General features: G+C 35.0%; 1 protein-coding gene across 1 annotated transcript in view; it reads left to right on the forward strand.

Moving 5' to 3' along the window:
- The window catches only part of DYNC2H1 (dynein cytoplasmic 2 heavy chain 1), a 135,406-nt gene that overhangs the window by 18,099 nt on the left and 97,627 nt on the right, over positions 1 to 19,680 (forward strand). The window contains exons 21-44 of the mRNA XM_065730035.1: positions 2,104 to 2,253; positions 3,774 to 3,979; positions 4,711 to 4,866; positions 4,959 to 5,073; positions 5,449 to 5,619; positions 5,836 to 6,218; positions 6,558 to 6,690; positions 6,778 to 6,895; positions 7,064 to 7,176; positions 7,264 to 7,383; positions 8,339 to 8,489; positions 9,142 to 9,344; positions 9,804 to 9,986; positions 10,207 to 10,389; positions 10,538 to 10,761; positions 11,420 to 11,535; positions 13,080 to 13,279; positions 13,931 to 14,195; positions 14,527 to 14,734; positions 15,123 to 15,252; positions 16,237 to 16,392; positions 17,407 to 17,666; positions 18,289 to 18,535; positions 19,322 to 19,473. Coding sequence (XP_065586107.1) covers positions 2,104 to 2,253; positions 3,774 to 3,979; positions 4,711 to 4,866; positions 4,959 to 5,073; positions 5,449 to 5,619; positions 5,836 to 6,218; positions 6,558 to 6,690; positions 6,778 to 6,895; positions 7,064 to 7,176; positions 7,264 to 7,383; positions 8,339 to 8,489; positions 9,142 to 9,344; positions 9,804 to 9,986; positions 10,207 to 10,389; positions 10,538 to 10,761; positions 11,420 to 11,535; positions 13,080 to 13,279; positions 13,931 to 14,195; positions 14,527 to 14,734; positions 15,123 to 15,252; positions 16,237 to 16,392; positions 17,407 to 17,666; positions 18,289 to 18,535; positions 19,322 to 19,473 — 4,343 coding nt within the window. The remainder of the gene's footprint in view (positions 1 to 2,103; positions 2,254 to 3,773; positions 3,980 to 4,710; positions 4,867 to 4,958; positions 5,074 to 5,448; positions 5,620 to 5,835; positions 6,219 to 6,557; positions 6,691 to 6,777; positions 6,896 to 7,063; positions 7,177 to 7,263; positions 7,384 to 8,338; positions 8,490 to 9,141; positions 9,345 to 9,803; positions 9,987 to 10,206; positions 10,390 to 10,537; positions 10,762 to 11,419; positions 11,536 to 13,079; positions 13,280 to 13,930; positions 14,196 to 14,526; positions 14,735 to 15,122; positions 15,253 to 16,236; positions 16,393 to 17,406; positions 17,667 to 18,288; positions 18,536 to 19,321; positions 19,474 to 19,680) is intronic.

Here is a 19,680-nt window from a genome sequence, read left to right on the forward strand (position 1 = left end):
CACCATTAATTGCTTAATTCAGTTGTTTAGACTTAAGTGTGTTCTGTTCTTAGCATGTCCTGGCATATCTGATAGTTTCGTACAAGATTGGCAGGTACAACACAGGACCTACAAAATGCCCGTAACTTTTGAGGTTGCAGCTTTAAAGCAGGTGGAATGAAGGAGGGAATCTCAGGGAGTTCTGGAAACCTATGCCAGCACATGAGTCAGTAGGTTAATTTCAGTGATCTTCTCTGACAATAACAAGAATTTTTCAGTGTACTTAACAAGTCCTTGTACTGACATTTAATTTTTATCTTTGGAAGTTTGATTGTTAGTTAACTCAGTAAGGACTGTTAAGTATTTAGATTTTATGGCAGCTCTCTGGTACAACTGTTGGATGACAGAGAAAGAACAATTCTCTGTAGTTTAGAAGACAGCATTGCTCCTTAGTATTAAGGCATGTTCTCATTGCTTAGTTTTTGAAGGAATGCATAGTTAACAGATCATTTTTTATAATGAGTCAAATTCTCGGTGTTCATTTTTTTTCTGACTTTAAAAGATTATTTTATTTAGTAAACTTTGGCTGGTTCTTAACATGTGGAAAAAACAAGTTTTTTTGTTTCCTATTATAAGAGGAAAAAATGCATTTTTATATGAATACTCTATCTGTCTATATGAAGTGTCTCTGTTCTAAAACATAACACAGATGCCGTGGTGAAAATTAACTTATTTCCAGCCATGCCCATTACATATACAGGTAAATATATATACTGAATTTCTGTTCTTCTGATACCATTTTTGAATCAACCATTGGGTATCTACAGTGAAGTGGGTTGAGAACTAGCTGACTGGCAGAGTGCAGAGGGTTGTCATTGGTGGTGTAGAGTCCGGTTGGAGGCCTGTAACCAATGGTGTCCCCCAGGGGTCCATGCTGTGTCCAGTCTCATTCAACATCTTCATCAATGACCTTGATGAGGGGATAGTGGAAGGAAGATAAGAAACTTGCTTACCCTCAGCAAGTTTGCTGATGATACAAGTTCGGAGGATTGGCTGACACGCCTGAAGGCTGTGCTGCCATCCAGCAAGACCTGGACAGGCTGGAGAGCTGGGCAGTCAGAAACCGGTGAGGTTTAACAAAAGCAAGTGTAGAGTCTTGCATCTAGGGAGGAGTAATTGCATGCACCAGTACAGGCTGGGGGATGAGCTGCTGGAGTGGAGCTCTGTAGAAAGGGACCTGGGTGTCCTGATGGACGACAGGTTGACCATGAGCCAGCAGTGTGCCCTTGTGGCCAAGAGGGCCAATGGCATTCTCGGATGCATTAAAAAGAGCATGGCCAGCAGGTCAAGGGAGGTGATCCTCCCCCTCTACTCTGCCCTGGTGAGGCCTCATCTGGAGTACTGTGTCCAGTTCTGGGCTCCCAAGTATAAAAAGGACAGAGATTTCTTGGAAAGAGTCCAGCGCAGGGCCACAAAGATGGTGAAGGGCCTGGAGGATCTCCCCTATGAAGAAAGGCTGAGTGAACTGTGTCTCTTTCGCGTTGAGAAAAGAAGACTGAGAGGGGACCTGATCCAGGTTTATAAATATCTGAGGTGTAGGGGACAAAGTGGTGAGGCCAGACTCTTTTCTGCAGTGTGTGGAGACAGGACAAGGGGGAACGGACAGAAACTGCAGCACAGGAGGTTCTGCACAAATGTGCGCAAGAACTCATTTACGGTGAGGGTGACGGAGCACTGGCACAGCTGCACAGGGGGGTTGTGGAGTCTCCTTCTCTGGAGATATTCAAGACCCACCTGTACGCCTACCTGTGCGACCTGGTGTAGGGAGCCTGCTTTGGCAGGTTTCACAATAATTGTTACATTACAATAAGTTACCTGCTTCACAATACATTATGTTACAGGAAGTATTTCAGGATCAAGATTTAGAATTTCTCTTAGCACCTCAGATACTCTTTTTCTAGTATTTTACTTTTCATGTAAACAGTATTAAAAATGCAACTAGATATAGATGTCTAATCTATGGATAAAATAGTGGTGATTCTTATGAATTTATTCATTGCTTGGATAAACAGGATTTACTGAATTTTTACATCTCACATGTCTTTTTCATCTGTTTGAATTCAGATTTTTCTCCTGTTTCAAGAAGCTGAGGATAAAAACAAACTTCTTCGGACTGTGGCTGGTGCGGGCTTGGACACAATCAGTAACCTGAAAGCTACGTGGGATAAATTTGAATTAATGATGGAAAGCCACCAACTTATGATAGCAGAGCAGGTAACATTTATTGTTTAATTGTAGAGTGGCTTGGGTTGGAGGAGACTTTGTAGATCATGGAACTCCAACTCCCCTGCCATGCGTAGTGTTTCTGCACACAAGATCAGGCTTCCCAGCGTCCTGTCACAGAATCCCAGAATCACAGGGGTTGAAAAGGATATCTAGTCCAAACCCTCTGCTAAAGCAGCACCTCCAGGGTGAGGCATGGACAACATCTCTGGACAGCCTGTTCCAGTGCCTCGCTGCCCTCTAAAAAGTTTTCTCCAGCTATCTAATCTAAATCTCCACTCTTGTAGTTTAAAACCATTCCACCTTTTTCTGTCACTGTCTGCCTGTGTATGTCTCCTTTCTGTTTATAAGCTGCCTTTAAGTTCTGGAAGGCCACAGCAAGGTCTCCCCAGTGCTTTCTTTTCTCCAGTCAACTTTCCTTTGTAGGGGAGGAGCCCCAGCCTTCTGATGATCTTTGTGTCTCTCCTCCTAAAACAAAGTCTGGGAAAATACTTTCTCTTGAATTATATAAAATCTGTATATCTTCTTTGTTCAGTATTAACACCAACTTTGATGACAGCCTGTAAGGAGATACTACTATTTAAAGAGTAGCTAGATGAGATTTCTGTAGAACTGATTCTGAAATGATGTTGTCCTTCTGTCTCAAAGAATGACCTAAAGACAGAGATGGCTTAATGCAAATCAGTGGTTTCCTGAAGAAAACAGAACAGTTAAATATATTGTTTATTTTATTATGTTCTTAGTACTGATGCTTGTTGGTTATTCCATTTATTTTTATTTTTTGCACAACTTGGCTAAACTACGTGCAGTCCTGTAATTGCCAGGCCATTGAGACATTGCTGAACTCATTTATATTATTACTGAAGATACTAATGTGTCATATAAATTGCAGTTCTTCCACGTGCAGGCTGAATGGCTAGCATCGGTCAAAAATTAGATATTACATACCAGCATAAAGTCAGTACCCCTTTTTTTGAAACAAAACCAGAAGATCACACTCACAGAACTGTAGTCATTGGAAGGGATCTCTAGAGAGCGTAGAGTCCAACCCCCTGCCAAAACAGCTCCCTAGCCCAGGTTGCACAGGTAGGCGTCCAGGTGGGTCTTTTAATGTCTCCAGAGAAGGAGACTCCACCACCTCTCAGGGCAGATGTGCCAGTGCTCCGTCACGCTTATCATAGAATAGATAGAATCATTGAGGTTGGAAAGACCACTAAGATCATCTAGTCCAACCCCATCCCATATCTGTGGCTGCTCTAGACCATGTCACTCTGTGTGACATCTGCCCTTTTCTTGAACACCTCCAGAGATGGTGGCCCCACCACTGCCTGGGCAATGCATCACCACTACTTCAGTAAAGATAAAAGATGAACAGATTCTAGATGAAAGATGAACAGTTTCTTAGGGTCCTACATATGAAGTAGGAACAATGTGATTGCTTTGATTTTGATGGATACTAGTTGCGGTTGTGATCCATTAAAGAAATCTCATTTGTAATTCTTGCTTTACAGATTGAAGTGATGAAGAGAAATGTGATGTCACGTATTAATATATATCTTCAGGACCTGGAAAAATTTAAAGCTCGTTGGGATCAGCTAAAGCCAAGTGATGATGTAATTGAAACAGGTGATCAGGATGTGCTTGAGAAAAGTGCTCAGATCATAAAGGAAAAAAAGGAAGAATTTGATGAACTTGAAAACACGAAGGAAAAACTCATGTATGTTTATTTCCCTGTATATTTTAGTCATTAATGTATTTTATTGTATATTATGTATATTATTAATGGATCTTTTACAGTAACAATAACTTACAAGATGTTAATTAAATTTTATCTTGCAGATAATATTGGTAGTTCAGTTTTCTTCATATTAAATGATTTTTATTCATTATTTTTCATTTTTTTGTTCATTTTATATTATATGAATTTCTTGTGCAGATTTTTTTTTTTAATGAAAAGTTCAGGACTTAAGCTTCTAAGGAAAAGAATACATAAACAAAAGGTTGGATTCTGACATCAGAACTTCTCAGTAAACGGAGGTTTGTCATACTGGTACAAGGAAGGGTACATATTGTTCAGTCATCTTGTAAATTAAGTGGGCTAGAGTTCACCTCTTGCATTTCTTGAATAAGCATCCTGTCTGTTAGACTGTTGTGTGGAAGGAAGGATTTCTTCCCCTGAATTGCCTACTTTAGATAAGCTCATTGCTGCTTATCCTGAGTGGACAACATTTTCTATTTCAGTTCTTAGTTTGGCATGTAATTGTGGTAGTAAATAAAACCACTGTGATTTTTCTACCTATAATGAAAAAACAAATCAATTTGAACTTACTTCAAAAGTAAAGTCAATTTTAATGTGATTGAAAGTCAATTTTAATGTGATTGCTTTTCTTAAATCATGAATGTATAATTGAATAACATAGTGTATAATGCATTTATCTTTTTATTCAGTGAAGAATGCCATCATTTTAAATTGGAAGAGCCTGACTTCTCATTGTCAAAAGTTGTATCTCAGGATATTAAGTGTTGTGCAGAACTGTGGGCATTGTATGAAGAGTTTTATCAAGGTTTTCAGGAGAAAGCCAAAGAAGACTGGATTACTTTTAGGTATGATTTTCTTACTTTATTTTTCATGGACATGTATGCATGGTTATACTACTGTGTTACTATCATCTTTTCTGTATTTGATTTTCATACAGGAGTAAAACATACCTATTTGAAGAATTTTTGTTTAACTGGCATGATAAAATTAGGAAGATGGAAGAACACACTGTAATGACAGTAAAGCTGCAAAAAGAAGTGGACAAATACAAAGTAAGGTGCTACTTATAGAAAAGTGTATAAAATACAAAATGACTAGTGTTACTGGATTATGTATTTCACTATGTTACATTTCTCACAAGAAAAAAAAATCAGTTACAATTTAAGAAAGTATCTCCTGATGCTGTTTTGAACATTTAATTTGTTTATGAGAGTCTTTTAGTACCTTATATTGAATAATGAGGGTATTACAATTTACTTAAATACACTTTACAATGAGTTTTCCTGAGAAAGTTCTTAAACATTAAATCCAGGATTAAAAAAAAAAGTGCTTTATTTTAAGAATGTTATTTTTTAATAGCTTCTCTGTAAACAAACAGATACAGTTTGCATAAAGACTAGGTAGATCCATATGAATTTTTCCCATAGACGATAATTCCACTCCTAAAGTACGTTAGAGGAGAGCATCTTTCTCCAGACCACTGGCTAGATCTGTTTCGTCTTCTGGGTCTTCCCCGAGGTACTACTCTACAGGGTTTACTGTTTGGAGATCTGCTTAAAGTGACTGATACCATTATAGAAAAAGCCATGGAACTTAAGGTATGAATAATGACATATAAAGGTACTGTATTCTATTTTATTATTTATCTAGTGTTCTTTTTTAAATGTGTCAGTGTCTTCCTATAGGACATCTAGTTCTGTATGCATATTTATTTTTTTGTCTTAATATAGAAATATAATTTTTTGATTCTTGAATGAAAAGTAACACCGCAAGGCCTGTTGTTTTGAATAAAATGTATTTCTGCTTTTAAATAGGACTTGAATTGTCGGGCTCAAGGTGAAGTTACAATCAGAGAAGCGTTACGTGAACTTGAACTTTGGGGAGTTGGGGCTGTCTTTACGTTAACAGATTATGAAGACAGCCAAGGCAAGACTGTCATGCTTATTAAAGACTGGAAGGACATAGTCAACCAAGTTGGAGATCATCGCTGTCTTCTGCAGTCCCTCAAAGACTCTCCATATTACAAAGGTTTTGAAGATAAAGTGTCCATGTGGGAGAAAAAACTGGCTGAGTTGGATGAGTTTTTGCAAAATTTAAACCTAATACAGAGGAAGTGGGTCTATTTAGAACCCATATTTGGCCGTGGAGCTCTGCCCAAAGATCATACACGTTTTACCAGAGTTGATGAAGATTTTAGGTTAGTGATCTGGAATGCATCGTATTTTCTGTACCATCTTTGACTTGTGTGTGTTACAATGTTGTTATTAACAGTGGAAATATGAGGAAGAACTGTTCCAAAAAACAGTTGTTATTAAATTATGTTGGAGTTATGTTTTAAATTCTGAAATGTTTCATCATAGATTTTTAAAACTGAAAGTTATATACAGATGTTTATACAACTCACAATTCTTTAATTTTTAATTAAATGGCTACAAATGTATATTAATATACGTTATTATAATTATATTATTAATATAATATTCAGATTAAAATTGTAATGGTCTTTTGATGAATTGCTCTTTTTTTTTCTGTCAAGATCTGTTTTGTCAGATATCAGAAGAGATAATAGAATAACTTCATTGAACACCCGAGCAGGAATAAGAAATACCTTAATTGCCATACTAGATCAGCTTCAGAGATGTCAGAGATCTTTGAATGAGTTTTTAGAGGTACAACTGACATTAATATAGTTTCTTATAAAGAAAGTCAGTAAGTTTGAATTAAAATAAATAAAAAAATCTTTTGTTTTTATACAGGAAAAGCGCTCAGCATTTCCAAGATTCTATTTCATTGGAGATGATGACTTACTAGAAATTTTAGGACAATCCACAAATCCTTTAGTTATCCAGTCTCATCTTAAGAAACTTTTTGCTGGTAATGCACTGTTTTTTATTTATGATGCGTATTTATTTATAAATAAGTTTATTTTAAGCTAAATTGTCTATTGGAGATTTTTTTCCCTCCTTTTCTGCTACTAGACAGGGAGGAATAAATGTTTAAGGTTAACAATATCTGACTTTATTGTTATTTTCTGATAAATAGGCATTCATAGTGTGAGCTTTGATGAAGAATTTAAATACATAATTGCCATGAAGTCAGTAGAAGGAGAAACTGTGCCACTTAGAAATAAAGTTCTTCTGTCCAATGATGTGGAGGTAAGAAAATCACATCCAGATTTATTTCCAAAAAGGTATGAGCGACTAATTTTCAGTGTAACTGAAGTTTTTAAATCTTTTTGTCAGGTCTGGCTAAGCAGTTTGGCTGTGGAGATGAAGGAGACTCTGAAAAAGATGTTAATTGATTGTGTTGATGCTGGAAAAAAATCAGAAGGTTCCATTGATCCATCACTATTTCCTTCCCAGGTAGTAGATGTGTAGCACCGCTGTGTAGTCTCAGATACACCAAATAAGTTATTTTTAAAGACTCACAAACTATGCATATGAATTTGCAAGAGAACTTCAGGCAAATCACAGAGAAATTTTCTTCATGTAATATAAAGAAATTCTTTAAAATGTTTTTTTTTCCTTGTAATTCTTATGTAAATGTTTGAAATGTGTTTTACATCTCACCTAATCTTATATAAAATTTAATTAATATGATGTAAATCTTGATCTTAGCTGGTTGGCAGTAATAGATATGGAGCTGCTAAAACTTTGTTGCATTAAAAAAACAACACTTTGAATGCGATTAAGTCTGAAGATTATCCCTGTAAACAGAAATAGTGAACAGAAATAGTAATAAAAATGAAATTGATTTATGCAATTTGAACCAGTAACACAAATTATGTAGTTTAATTTACAAATCTTCAGGGTTTTACAATTTACAATCTCCAGTTCTTTCTGGTTCCAAATTTGACTGAACTGAATAGCTCCAACAGTACTTTTCCAGTGAACTTAGAGTACTTAAAACATAAGGGGTATACAGAAAACAGAATGCAAAGTGCTGTGTTAGCAGGTCAGTAGCACAGAAAGTGAAAGATGTGATCAGAGTTCTTTGCAGGCTCAGCATGCCTGAAATTTGTTAGTTTCTGTATTACACATCTGTTAATAAGAAAAGATTCTGCGAACAGTTTTGGTGCCATGAACTGCTAACGTATTTTCTCTATTGGATTGCATTACAAGGTTTTGCTAAATTGTATCACCAATTAAAATGTGGCAGTTTTTGTTCTTAAGTGGACAGCAAATGTTTGAAGTCATTTAAATTTACAGTAAAATACTTTAAACATTGATAACATTTTCTTAATGACCAACTGTAAATGATTCTTTTCCTTTATCTTCTGTATTTTTAAAATGTAATTTGAACTTTTTTCTTTCGAAGATTCTTTCCTTGGCAGAACAAATTCAGTTCACTGAAGATGTTGAAAGTGCTATCAAACACCATAACCTGCAACAGTTAGAATTAGAACTCTTGGCTAAACTGGAACGTTATACTAGCATTGATACAAGTATGGAAGATACGGGCAGTACAGGTACAAAAATAAACTCCAATATGTTAGACCTCACAATGATTTTGTAACTGTATAGTATTTAACATTCTTTAAATAGGAAATCACAAATTAGCTACTTAGTATTGCCAACATTAGTGTATTTAATATTTCAGGAAATAACTGTCTTTTATTTAGCTTAAAAACTGTCTTGGAGAGCTTATATATTTGTAAACTTACCTAATTCATACATATATAATATAAATGAATGTATGTGTATCACCACATAGCTTAACTGTGTATAGAGAAATCCTCCCCTTCTCCCTTTCTTCCGAGTTGAAGTCTCCAGAATGTATGCAGTATGGTTTTCAGACCCTCATCATGTCACTTAAGAAGTTGTGCCTCAGTTATCAAGTGGATTAAACTCTTTTGGAATAATTTGTTTCTGGAAAAAATTCTATCTCAATCTCTTGAATGTAGGGGCAGAGAAAATCACATGCATTGGGCTGTCACTGACCTTCCCAATGGCAAAAATTACATGATGGTTTGCTACCTCTGTCAGGATCTCATTTGATGCTGATTAGTAAATATATATAATTGAAACAAGATCTTTATAAAATCAAATGATAACAGAAAGCAACCCAGTGAATGTCAGAATTGCTAACGTGTTTTTTGTTATTTTTTTCATTGTATGCAGAATCAGGAATCCTTGAGCTCAAGCTTAAAGCTTTGATTCTTGATATTATTCATAACATTGATTTGGTGAAGCAGCTAAATCAAGCTCAGATTCACAGTGCTGAAGACTGGGCTTGGAAGAAACAGTTGAGATTTTATATGAAAGACCAAAACTGTTATGTTCAGATGGTAGATGCTGAACTCCAATATACTTATGAATATCAGGTATTTTTAATTTGTGCTTGGTATCTTTTAAATATGTATAAGACAGTTTTTCATTTCTCATACACTGCTAGTTGCCTTCTAACCACTACTGTTGTTTTCCAAATTTGTTGTGCCTTTTTTGTGATATTTCACAGAAAATCTTAAAAAATAGGATGCTTACATTTAGTTCTTGATTGTTACAGTGTAAATATAATGGTTGTATGGAAGGCAGCTACAATACAGATGCATAATACTTTCTAATATGGCTGCAGATTGATCTGATTTCAGTTTTTTTTTGTTTTCTTTTAAAGATTTTTTTCTGTAATTCTGTAAAACTATGGAAAATTTCATTATTTTGAACATCTTACTCATTGTTTTATAATCTCTTCTTAAATGTATTAATTTTTGAATGTAGGTAATGAAATTGTATCTTAACTTATTTACATGTACTAAACCATATAATTTGTTTAATTTCTGCAGGGTAATTCTCCTAGACTTGTTTATACACCTTTGACAGATAAGTGTTACCTAACACTTACTCAGGCTATGAAGATGGGCCTTGGAGGAAATCCCTATGGTCCAGCTGGTACTGGGAAGACTGAATCAGTAAAGGCCTTGGGAGGACTTCTTGGAAGACAAGTATTAGTCTTTAACTGTGATGAGGTGTGTGTAGCTTCTCATAATTTATCTTAAAAAATTCAAAGATACCTTTTCACATACTTCATAGAGAAATATTGCATTCTAAAAATAGTCTTAATTTGTCAAGTTTTCTTTAATAGTTTCTTAGACATTTGTGGTTATTTAAGGTGATGGTTTTTTTCAACAGGTGCAAAGATATTCTTCTATTACTTTCTTGTTATTGTTATTACTTTTTACTTTTAAGGGCATTGACGTGAAGTCGATGGGACGCATATTTGTGGGCTTAGTGAAATGTGGAGCCTGGGGCTGCTTTGATGAATTTAATAGACTTGAGGAAGCTGTACTGTCTGCAGTGTCCATGCAGATTCAGACAATTCAGCATGCTTTGAAGAAACATAGTCCTTCATGTGAATTGCTTGGAAAAAAGGTACAACAAAATTGTCTTAATGTTTTCTTATAAAAATAGTTTTGAAAGAACTGGGTTTCTACTAATTTAAATACTATAACTAAACACTATACACTTCTCAATATTTTAAAATAACAATATACTATTACCCTTGCATTTCTGGCTCCAGATTGAAATGGATCACAATTCTGGAATTTTTATCACTATGAATCCTGCTGGAAAAGATTATGGAGGAAGACAGAAATTGCCTGATAACCTCAAACAACTTTTTAGGCCAGTTGCTATGACTCATCCAGACAATGAACTTATTGCAGAAGTGATTTTGTATTCAGAAGGCTTTAAGTATGCTAAAACACTTGGTAGAAAATTAGTGGCTATTTTCAATCTAGCAAGGTAAGCATCCTGAAAAAAAAGATTTTTTAGCATGTTTCTGCCTTTGGAAGGTAACACTGATCCTAGTGGTTATCTCACACTGTATTTTTTTCTATGTAGTATTTGCCAAATCATTACTGTAGGGATACAATCTGTGTGTACTTTTTGTTAATTTTCTGTAATGTTGTATGAATTGAAAATTGCAGAAATCTGTGTTGGAAACAAACCTAGCCATAAAATGCAGGTTCCAAGTCATCTGACTTTTACTTTGAGTATAGCCCTTGAGTCTGATTGGTGTACCACTCAAATCTCTGTAGTGACAAATTTAAATTATGTTAAAAATATTGCAATATACTGGGACTCCTGAAGTAGTTTAAATAGAAATGGCTATTTGGTTATAATATACAAAATAAAGAGAACACAGTTATAAACTCTAATAGATTTTAATGTCACTAAGGATGATAATATAAATATTAGCTGTTGAATCTTCTTCCTCTGAAAATTTTAGACTATCATTGCTTGTACCTCTGAAATGCATTACAGATGGTACTGCAGAATCTCTTCTGCTTCTGTTTTGCCCCAAACCATATTGTGAGCATATTCATTGGCCAAAAAAAAAAGGTAAAAATCTTGCAATGTTGCCTAAAACTTATTTCAACACTGTTGTTTTTAAATTTAGGGAGCTTTTGACACCACAGCAGCACTATGATTGGGGTTTACGAGCGTTAAAGACTGTTCTGAGAGGCTGTGGCAGTCTTCTTCGTCAGCTGAAGAGAAGTGCAGAAAAGCAAGAAAGTAAGATTGATCATGTCAAACTTTTGCTTATTTAGAGTACTCTACAGCTATCATTCTCTACCTCTTCAGCAGAGTTTTGAGAAGCCATACCTTGGATTAGAAACAACTTAGCAAAGAAAAAGTTATCCATGGCAGTCCTTCTTTGTCAGTCAGAAAAGACTAATGTAATATTCTAGATTGATTTTTTTTATATAATAAGAATATAGAAGAATATAATAAGAATATAGAATATAGAATTTATTGATGATTGTAAATGATTCTCAAAGGCTATTGTTTTCACTTTGGTTAGGCCTGGACTGTAGGTCCTCTGCTGTCATTATTCATCAGTCATCAGAACAGTTTGATTCATTTGAGGTTGGCTAAATTGTCACTGTTGTGGGTTAACCCAGCAGGCAGCTAAAGTTTCTCACAGCTATTCGTTCACTCCTTGCCCTCCCAGTGGGATGTGAGAGAGAGCTGGGATAAAAACAAACATAAAACTTTGTGTTGAGTTAAAAACTGTTTAGTAAGATAAAAAAGGAAGAAGTTTCTTTGTTTTTTTTGTATTGTTCAGTCAGTCTGACTTGTCAAAGTCTTGGCCATGCTCTTAAATGTTGCTTAAATTTTATACTACTTGCTTTGCTTTCTGAAACAAGTTCCTTAATGTGAATATTTTCCCTCTTTATGATTTATCATTTTATTTAGAAAAATTGCCTATAGGAACTTACACATTTATAACATTGCTCAGGATGAAGAATCTTGAACAATTTCCAAATATTGTAAGAGAACACTAATATTCTGACTCTAGAACATTTGGGGAAAGATGCAGAGGAAAGGGATGTTAGAGAATAGAGACTTTCTGTCCTTTGTGTCGAATCTGGGCTACACTGCATTCTGATTGAGGGCAGTCATGCATTCAAACAAACAGTGATTTTCACCAGTGGTTCCTAATCCTACACTCTTAAAAAGTTCATATTTTACATGAGAAAATAATTTGGTTAAAAAAGAAAGAGCAGGGATCAGAGCCCTGTGCCTTTCTCATTAGGAGTGTTTGTATTATTTTCTGGATGCCTTGTTTCTGTTTTCCTTCTAGTCCCAAAGCACTTAGAATTTCCTTGGTACTTCAGATTCAAGAGGAGCTATGGAGAGTGTCCCTCTTCTGGTGTATTTGTAGTTAATTAGGACATTTCTTACACAAGCACTATAAAAAGATGATTGTGCTGTTGTAGTAGGCGTGGCACTGTGCACTGCTACTCTTAGTGCTGCTTTAATCGTTATGCTATTATGTTCTATCTCCAGCATAACTATCTGTATATATGATATTATAACTGTCTGTAATAGAATTCACTTGTCAGTATGTATGATACTTAGTCCCTTGTCTAACTTCCAAGTGTTAGAAAGACTCAATTGTGGTGTCTCTTATGATTCCACTTCCAATGTCTTACAATATGGGTTCAAGCGCTGATATGTTCTAAGCTAAAAACAAACAAACCAAAATAAAACAAGCCAAAAAAAACCAAACCAAAAACAGAACACTAATCTGACTTCTTTGCTTTTATTTCCAGTTAATGAAAGTCACTTGGTGGTTCAAGCTTTGCGGCTTAATACCATGTCAAAGCTGACGTTTGCAGACTGTGCACGATTTGATGCACTGGTTAAAGATGTCTTCCCTGGCATTGACTTCAAAGATGTGGAGTATGCCAAGTTAACTACAGCTTTGCAGGAAGCCTTTGAAGAGGCAGGCTTGGAAATTATAAACACTCAGGTAAACATTGTATAGAACAGCAAAACAAAAATGAATTGTTCTTATTTAGGACTAATTGATGGTACATTTGACTTAATTCCTTCTACTTTTGAGTAATATGTTTTATGAAAAAGTGAAAAAAATAACAAAGTTAGATTATGATTATTTCTGTAAGAATATATATGTATGGCAGAAGTATGGGAGATTGATTGTGTAGTTGAATGAAAAAAAGTTCAAGAAGTCTTAAAATATGAGCATAAGATAGAGGTTTTTTTTAAGCTGGGTACAAATTCCTTTGAGTGTTTTGGACAGTGAAATAATTAAATATTTAACCATTTACTTTTATCAAGCAATTCCATGTCTCAGGAATTTTCATTTATTTTTTGGGCTAACTGAAGTTTTTTTGACTAAACATTCGTTAATTTTTCAGGAAAAATCAATGTCCAAAGATAACTGATTTATTCATATTAGCAATTTAGTGAAATACTTCTAATGTGCAAAAGAAGTTTATTGCTATTCTTACATAACTGAATTTTAACTGATCATCTAAATACCTGTTATTTCATAATTATAGAAACAAGGGTACTGCATGCAAAGTTGATTGGAAGAACATGAAAAATGAATGATTTAGCTCTACAACTTCAGCTGTCCTTTGATTCTTTTGTTATCTAGGTCAAGAAAGCTTTGGAACTGTATGAACAATTACGTCAAAGAATGGGTGTAGTTATTGTAGGTCCAAGTGGTGCAGGGAAATCAACACTTTGGCGGATGTTAAAGACAGCACTTGGTAAAACTGGCAAAGTAGTGAAACAGTACACTATGAATCCCAAAGCTATGCCTCGTCATCAGTTGCTTGGCCATATTGACATGGATACCAGAGAATGGTCTGATGGTGTGCTTACAAACAGTGCTCGACAAGTGGTACGAGAACCCCAAGGTATGTTTAGGAGAGAGTAGATGTACTGTTTTGCTTAATTTATTGAAATTATTTTTAGTTAAATTTTTACAAAATGTTATTTATGTTATGCTAACCACAGATTAATAAAACTGGTGTCAGTCATATTGAAGAACACTGGTTGACACTTTCCAGCTTTTCTGTACCTAAGAAAGTAAGTGCAGACATCTGAAGATAAAACAGGAAGAATGTCCCTAAAGAACTCATATTACAGTTATAACAAAGAAAGAGTAAGAAATAGTGTTAAAGGATATAACTCCTGTCTAATTTGTTTCTCTTGGGTTTGATATTTTATAATTCTGTCTGGAAATAGATACTACTTCTTGGATAATTTGTGATGGAGATATTGATCCTGAATGGATTGAATCCTTGAATTCTGTTTTGGATGACAACAGATTGTTGACTATGCCTAGTGGAGAAAGAATTCAATTTGGCTCAAATGTCAACTTTATTTTTGAAACCCACGACCTTAGCTGTGCCTCTCCTGCTACAATATCTCGAATGGGAATGATCTTTCTGAGGTAAGTCAAGTCAGAGAGTACTGTAATTTCTTCAATTAAGTAAATCTTCTAAAGTTTTATAGAAAGATGGTCTAAACTGTGCAGAGTGGTTGGATTACCTGAGTACTCTTGCAAAGCAAATCAGTGGGAGTATCTAGTTAGGGTTTCATGTATCTTCAAAGCTGTGCTGCTATAACCTTTTGGCTAATGTATTTCCTACTTTTTTTCAGGTACGTACTGGATTATTTTCTGTATGACCAGTAGAGACAAAATTTGTTGGTTACAAATTCTTATGTAAAAGTCCCTGGATATTTCTTACAATTTTGTTCCATTTTAACTCATCTATGTGAAGATGTGGAACTCTTCTGTTTGTTTGAATCTTGTTGTTTTTTTTTTTGCTTTGGCTTAGTGATGAAGATACAGATCTTAATTCTCTGATAAAATCTTGGCTAAGAAGTCAACCTGAAGAATGCAGATACAACCTTGAAAATTGGATTAAGGACTATTTTGAAAAGGCTTTAAACTGGGTTGTCAAGCAGGTTGGTAACTGAATACTTGATCACTTTTCAGCTTCTATTAAGATGAATTTAAGCAAAAAGAAATCACAATGCTTTTTTGATAACTGTTTTTTCATAGGGGTAGTACTAGAACAATTCTAATCACTGTAAGTTTCTAAAACTTGATTGCTTTGATATGTTTCATATAGTACAACTGAAACTGGAAAAATTCATGTCTTCACGTGAGACTAAATTTTCCATAACAAACAGTTCTTTGTGAGTTTTTTTTTTTCCAAAGCTCTGAAATATCTGAATGTCTAAGCTAAAAAATGAGAAAGTGTAAAGTAAAGTTTTTCTAAACTTGTCAGTAACAACAGAGCAAAAAACCTAAAATTTGAAACATTGTATGTTATAAGCCAGAGCTTTTAATGGTTTGAGGTGAACTGTAAAGCTAGACACCTAAAAAAATCACAGATACCTGAAGAGGCATCCTGATAGTTCAGAGTTCTGAATTTTCATAGATCTTCTGAAGGAGCTGCATTTACATTTATCAAGTGTTCTACCTTGCACACAATATTATATAGGAGAAATCTTCACTGCCATGGCCAATAAATTGATATTTGGAACACCTGCATTACCTCCCTTTGGAGCCCCAAAGGTTCCTTTGTGTTTTTAATGTTATTTCCCCTCTTTCACGTATGGATAATTTTCTCCTTTTGAAGTATCTTCAGCTGGAAACTAAGGAAAGGCATGACACTGGTCTTGAGCAACATCCTTTGATGGTAAAGAGCAGAATTCAGAATCTATTCCTTAGAGAGATTTCCAGTATATAGTTATGTCGGTTTCTGATTGCTAAATTACATCAATACTTAATTAAACATGGAATTTAACACAACTTTAAGACTTTCAAATCAACGTTATAAAATAATTTGCATCAAGTGTGAGGGCCAAAGCATACTCTGCTAGCAATACATTGTATATATTATTAGGAATATGATTAAATGTACTTTCACTTGCCATCTACAGAATGACTTTGTGGTAGAAACAAGTTTAGTTGGAACTGTGATGAATGGACTTTCTCATCTTCGTGGGTGTACTGATCGTGGACAGTTTGTCGTTAACTTGTTCCGGGGTCTTGGTGGCAATCTCAGGATGAGTTCACGACAAGAATTTGCAAAGCAGGTAATCTTTTTAATCAAGTTCATAAAACATTTCTTGGTACATTTAGAAGGTGATTTTCCCTCTTCTCAAAATGAAGATTCACAGTAATAGAATATCTGTGCTCTAATTTCTTTGCTATCTGTGTTGCATATAGAGAAGTAGCTAAAGTAGCTTAGAAGTAAAGAAATGTTTCACATGTCCCTGATACACTGCTAGGTTAATCCAGCACTGCACTGCACCAAGTGACGCAGAGCAGCCTCTGTTCATACTGTTTTATGCGAGGAACCTCTACAGCAGACATTTGGTGTTTACTGCATCTCCACCACATTTATTTTTTGTGTTAAGAATGCATGGAATAATAACACTGGAAGCTATGCACCTCACCAGGAAGGTGTTCTTACTGCATTATTTAGAAGTTATGGATTTTATGTTCTGGGGTGTGGTTTTCTCTTTGTGTAAATGCTTGAAGACACGATGATAAGAGAACACCATTGGAAAACTAAGTGTCCTACTTGTCCATAGAGCCTGCATAACGCTCTCCCTGGAGGGAGTTATCTGCACAGTTACACTTGGGATTCCTATTGAAGAGAAGACAGACAGTTTGGAGCTGTAACATATGCAGGGTAGATGGTCAAGGGTGAAATTCAACTTATGGATATTAGTTATTGATGAAAAGGTTACCTTGCCCTCATTATTCTTATAAATGTTGTCTAATATTAAAAAAATGTATGTGAAGGTGTACTAAATACAGTTTATTTCATATTCTTAGATTTTTTTGAGTTTAATTCTTTATATTTCTTAAAAAATATTATGTGGAAGAGTAATATATTACTGTTTAATTCGGGACTTCATCATAAAGCGTATGCATAACGTGATCAAATTTCATTTCAAAGGAAGCCTCAAAATAATAAAATGGGGGAATTGGATGCTTCTGTTTACGAAGTTACACTGATCGTTCTTTATAAATAATTAAAATAGTAGCCCTTGCTGTTAGGGATATGGATTTAACAGAAACTTTATTTATTTTTTTTAAAGATCTTCACTTGGACACGGGAATCTCCACCAGATCCAAGGAAGCCCCTGGACACATACTATGATGCTGTCAGTGGACAGTTAATGCTATATCAGCTGAAAAAACCTGAAAATCTAACAGCTGATAACTTCAGTAATCTGCAAACACTTCCTGTCATCCAAACTCCTGACATGCAGAGAGGCTTAGATTACTTTAGACCCTGGCTAGACTTTAATAATAAGGAGCCATTTCTTCTTGTGGGTCCTGAAGGTTGTGGAAAGGGGTAAAAACACACATTTGCTATTTTAAACATAGTATACTTCTAGGTATTTGAAAAAGTTCATTATGTTTTTATTAATTTTATCCTCTGATTTTCTCATTTTTAGTTGCAGAATATAACACATTTACGTTACTAACAAAACAAACCTTCTGTAGTGGCAAGTTTAGGGAAAGCTCAAGCTGACAATATGCATCTGAGACATTTGTATGAGGCCTTTAGATGTGAAACAAGATGTTTTAAGCACGTTTACTGTGATTCAGCAACAGCTGAAAGGCACTTCAGATACCTGGTCTTGGTCTCATACTAGGCACTTTGTCCAGGCTGCTGAATTAAGCTATCGTGTTGTTTATTTTAGGTTCCTTGTTTACATGGGTTAGATCAATATGTACAAAGTATTGAAGAGAGGTCTCTATTATGCATATGTGCTCTACACTAAAGTTAATGCACACTAATTAAAATTATCTTGATAGAGAAATGGAAAATTCAGCAAACCTCGTGCAACACCTCATAACTATAGTGTACAGTATATGCACTTTAATTCAAAAGCTATAAAATATCTTTGGATACTCAGAATTTGAATGCTTTTATCCTGCTTATACTTATGTGCACACTTTTGCTTTTTTAGGATGCTGCTTCGTTTTGCATTTTCTCAACTCCGATCCACTCAGATTGCTGCCATTCACTGCAGTGCACAAACTACCTCTCAACATCTTATACAGAAATTAAGTCAAACTTGCATTGTAATAAGTACAAACACCGGGCGAGTATTCAGACCAAAGGACTGTGAAAGACTTGTCTTGTACTTAAAAGATATAAATCTACCTAAACCTGATAAATGGGGAACAAGCACTCTGGTGGCTTTTCTGCAGCAGGTAAACACTTACCTGTTCATAAAGAGACTTAAATACACTGGAAATAGTTCAGTGTATGTACCTACATTGATAATTGACATAGTATCCTGTACCTGTATTGACATTATTTTGTTTGTACTTGAATAGGATATATAGCTATCAGATGGAATCAAGATCCTATTTTTATTGAGCTTATATGTACAAATAGTAAAGATAGTACTTGAGTTATAACACAAGCAGTTTCTGACAATGTTAGTTAATGATGTGACACAATATTCTTCTCATTGTAGACTGGAATTCAAAATGAAATGCTTAAAAACAGTTTTCTCTGGATTTTTATATCTTTTCCTGCTTATTATATTCTTTCTCTACATTTCTTTGAATGACTGCTATGAAGCAATCCATATACATCACCTATTTCCTTTTTAGATTTCTTTCTTTTTAGTATGCTTTTAGATATAAAGCTTTTCATCACTGATCATCTACTCAGAGTACGGTATCACTGATGGACTGCCTAACATCCTATATAATGTTAGGTGCTCTTTCCCTAGGAAGAATTACCAGGCCATTATGGACAATTCTAGACAGCTCTGTCCTTTCCCTTTATCTCACGGCATGTAATACTGAATTTCTTTACAGGATTTTATGATTATTTAAGAATTTACATTTGAGACTGTTAGGGAAAAAGATAAGAATACTGAGCATACCACTGACAGTTAAGGAAATTGTATATCTCTCACTAATAACTTTTTGTAAAATACGCTGCTAACTTTCATTTATGCATTTAATAATATGTAATTCTAAAAGGTTCTGACATACCAAGGATTCTATGATGAAAATCTGGAGTGGGTTGGTTTAGAAAACGTCCAGATTGTGGCATCCATGACTGCTGGAGGAACGTTAGGAAGACATAAACTTACCTCCAGATTTACTTCTATTGTTCGTCTTTGTGCAGTTGAGTAAGTATGTGAAAGTGAGGCTTGATACTCAGAACTCAGATTCAGGTTGTTTATAGAACCCTTGCTGAATTTACTCCTCACAAACATGTGGCTATTTTAGTCCTTTATTTCTAACAGTTTGGGATCTTCACATTTTGAAGGGTGTGATATTTTAAAATTTTTTTCCCCTCCTTTCTGTTCTGCTCTCTTGAGTCCCCACTTGGAGTA

This window comes from Cyrtonyx montezumae, unplaced genomic scaffold (genome assembly GCF_038088225.1).
Source record: "Cyrtonyx montezumae isolate F1298 unplaced genomic scaffold, pur_monq_1.0 scaffold_12, whole genome shotgun sequence".
NCBI classification, from domain to species: domain Eukaryota; kingdom Metazoa; phylum Chordata; class Aves; order Galliformes; family Odontophoridae; genus Cyrtonyx; species Cyrtonyx montezumae.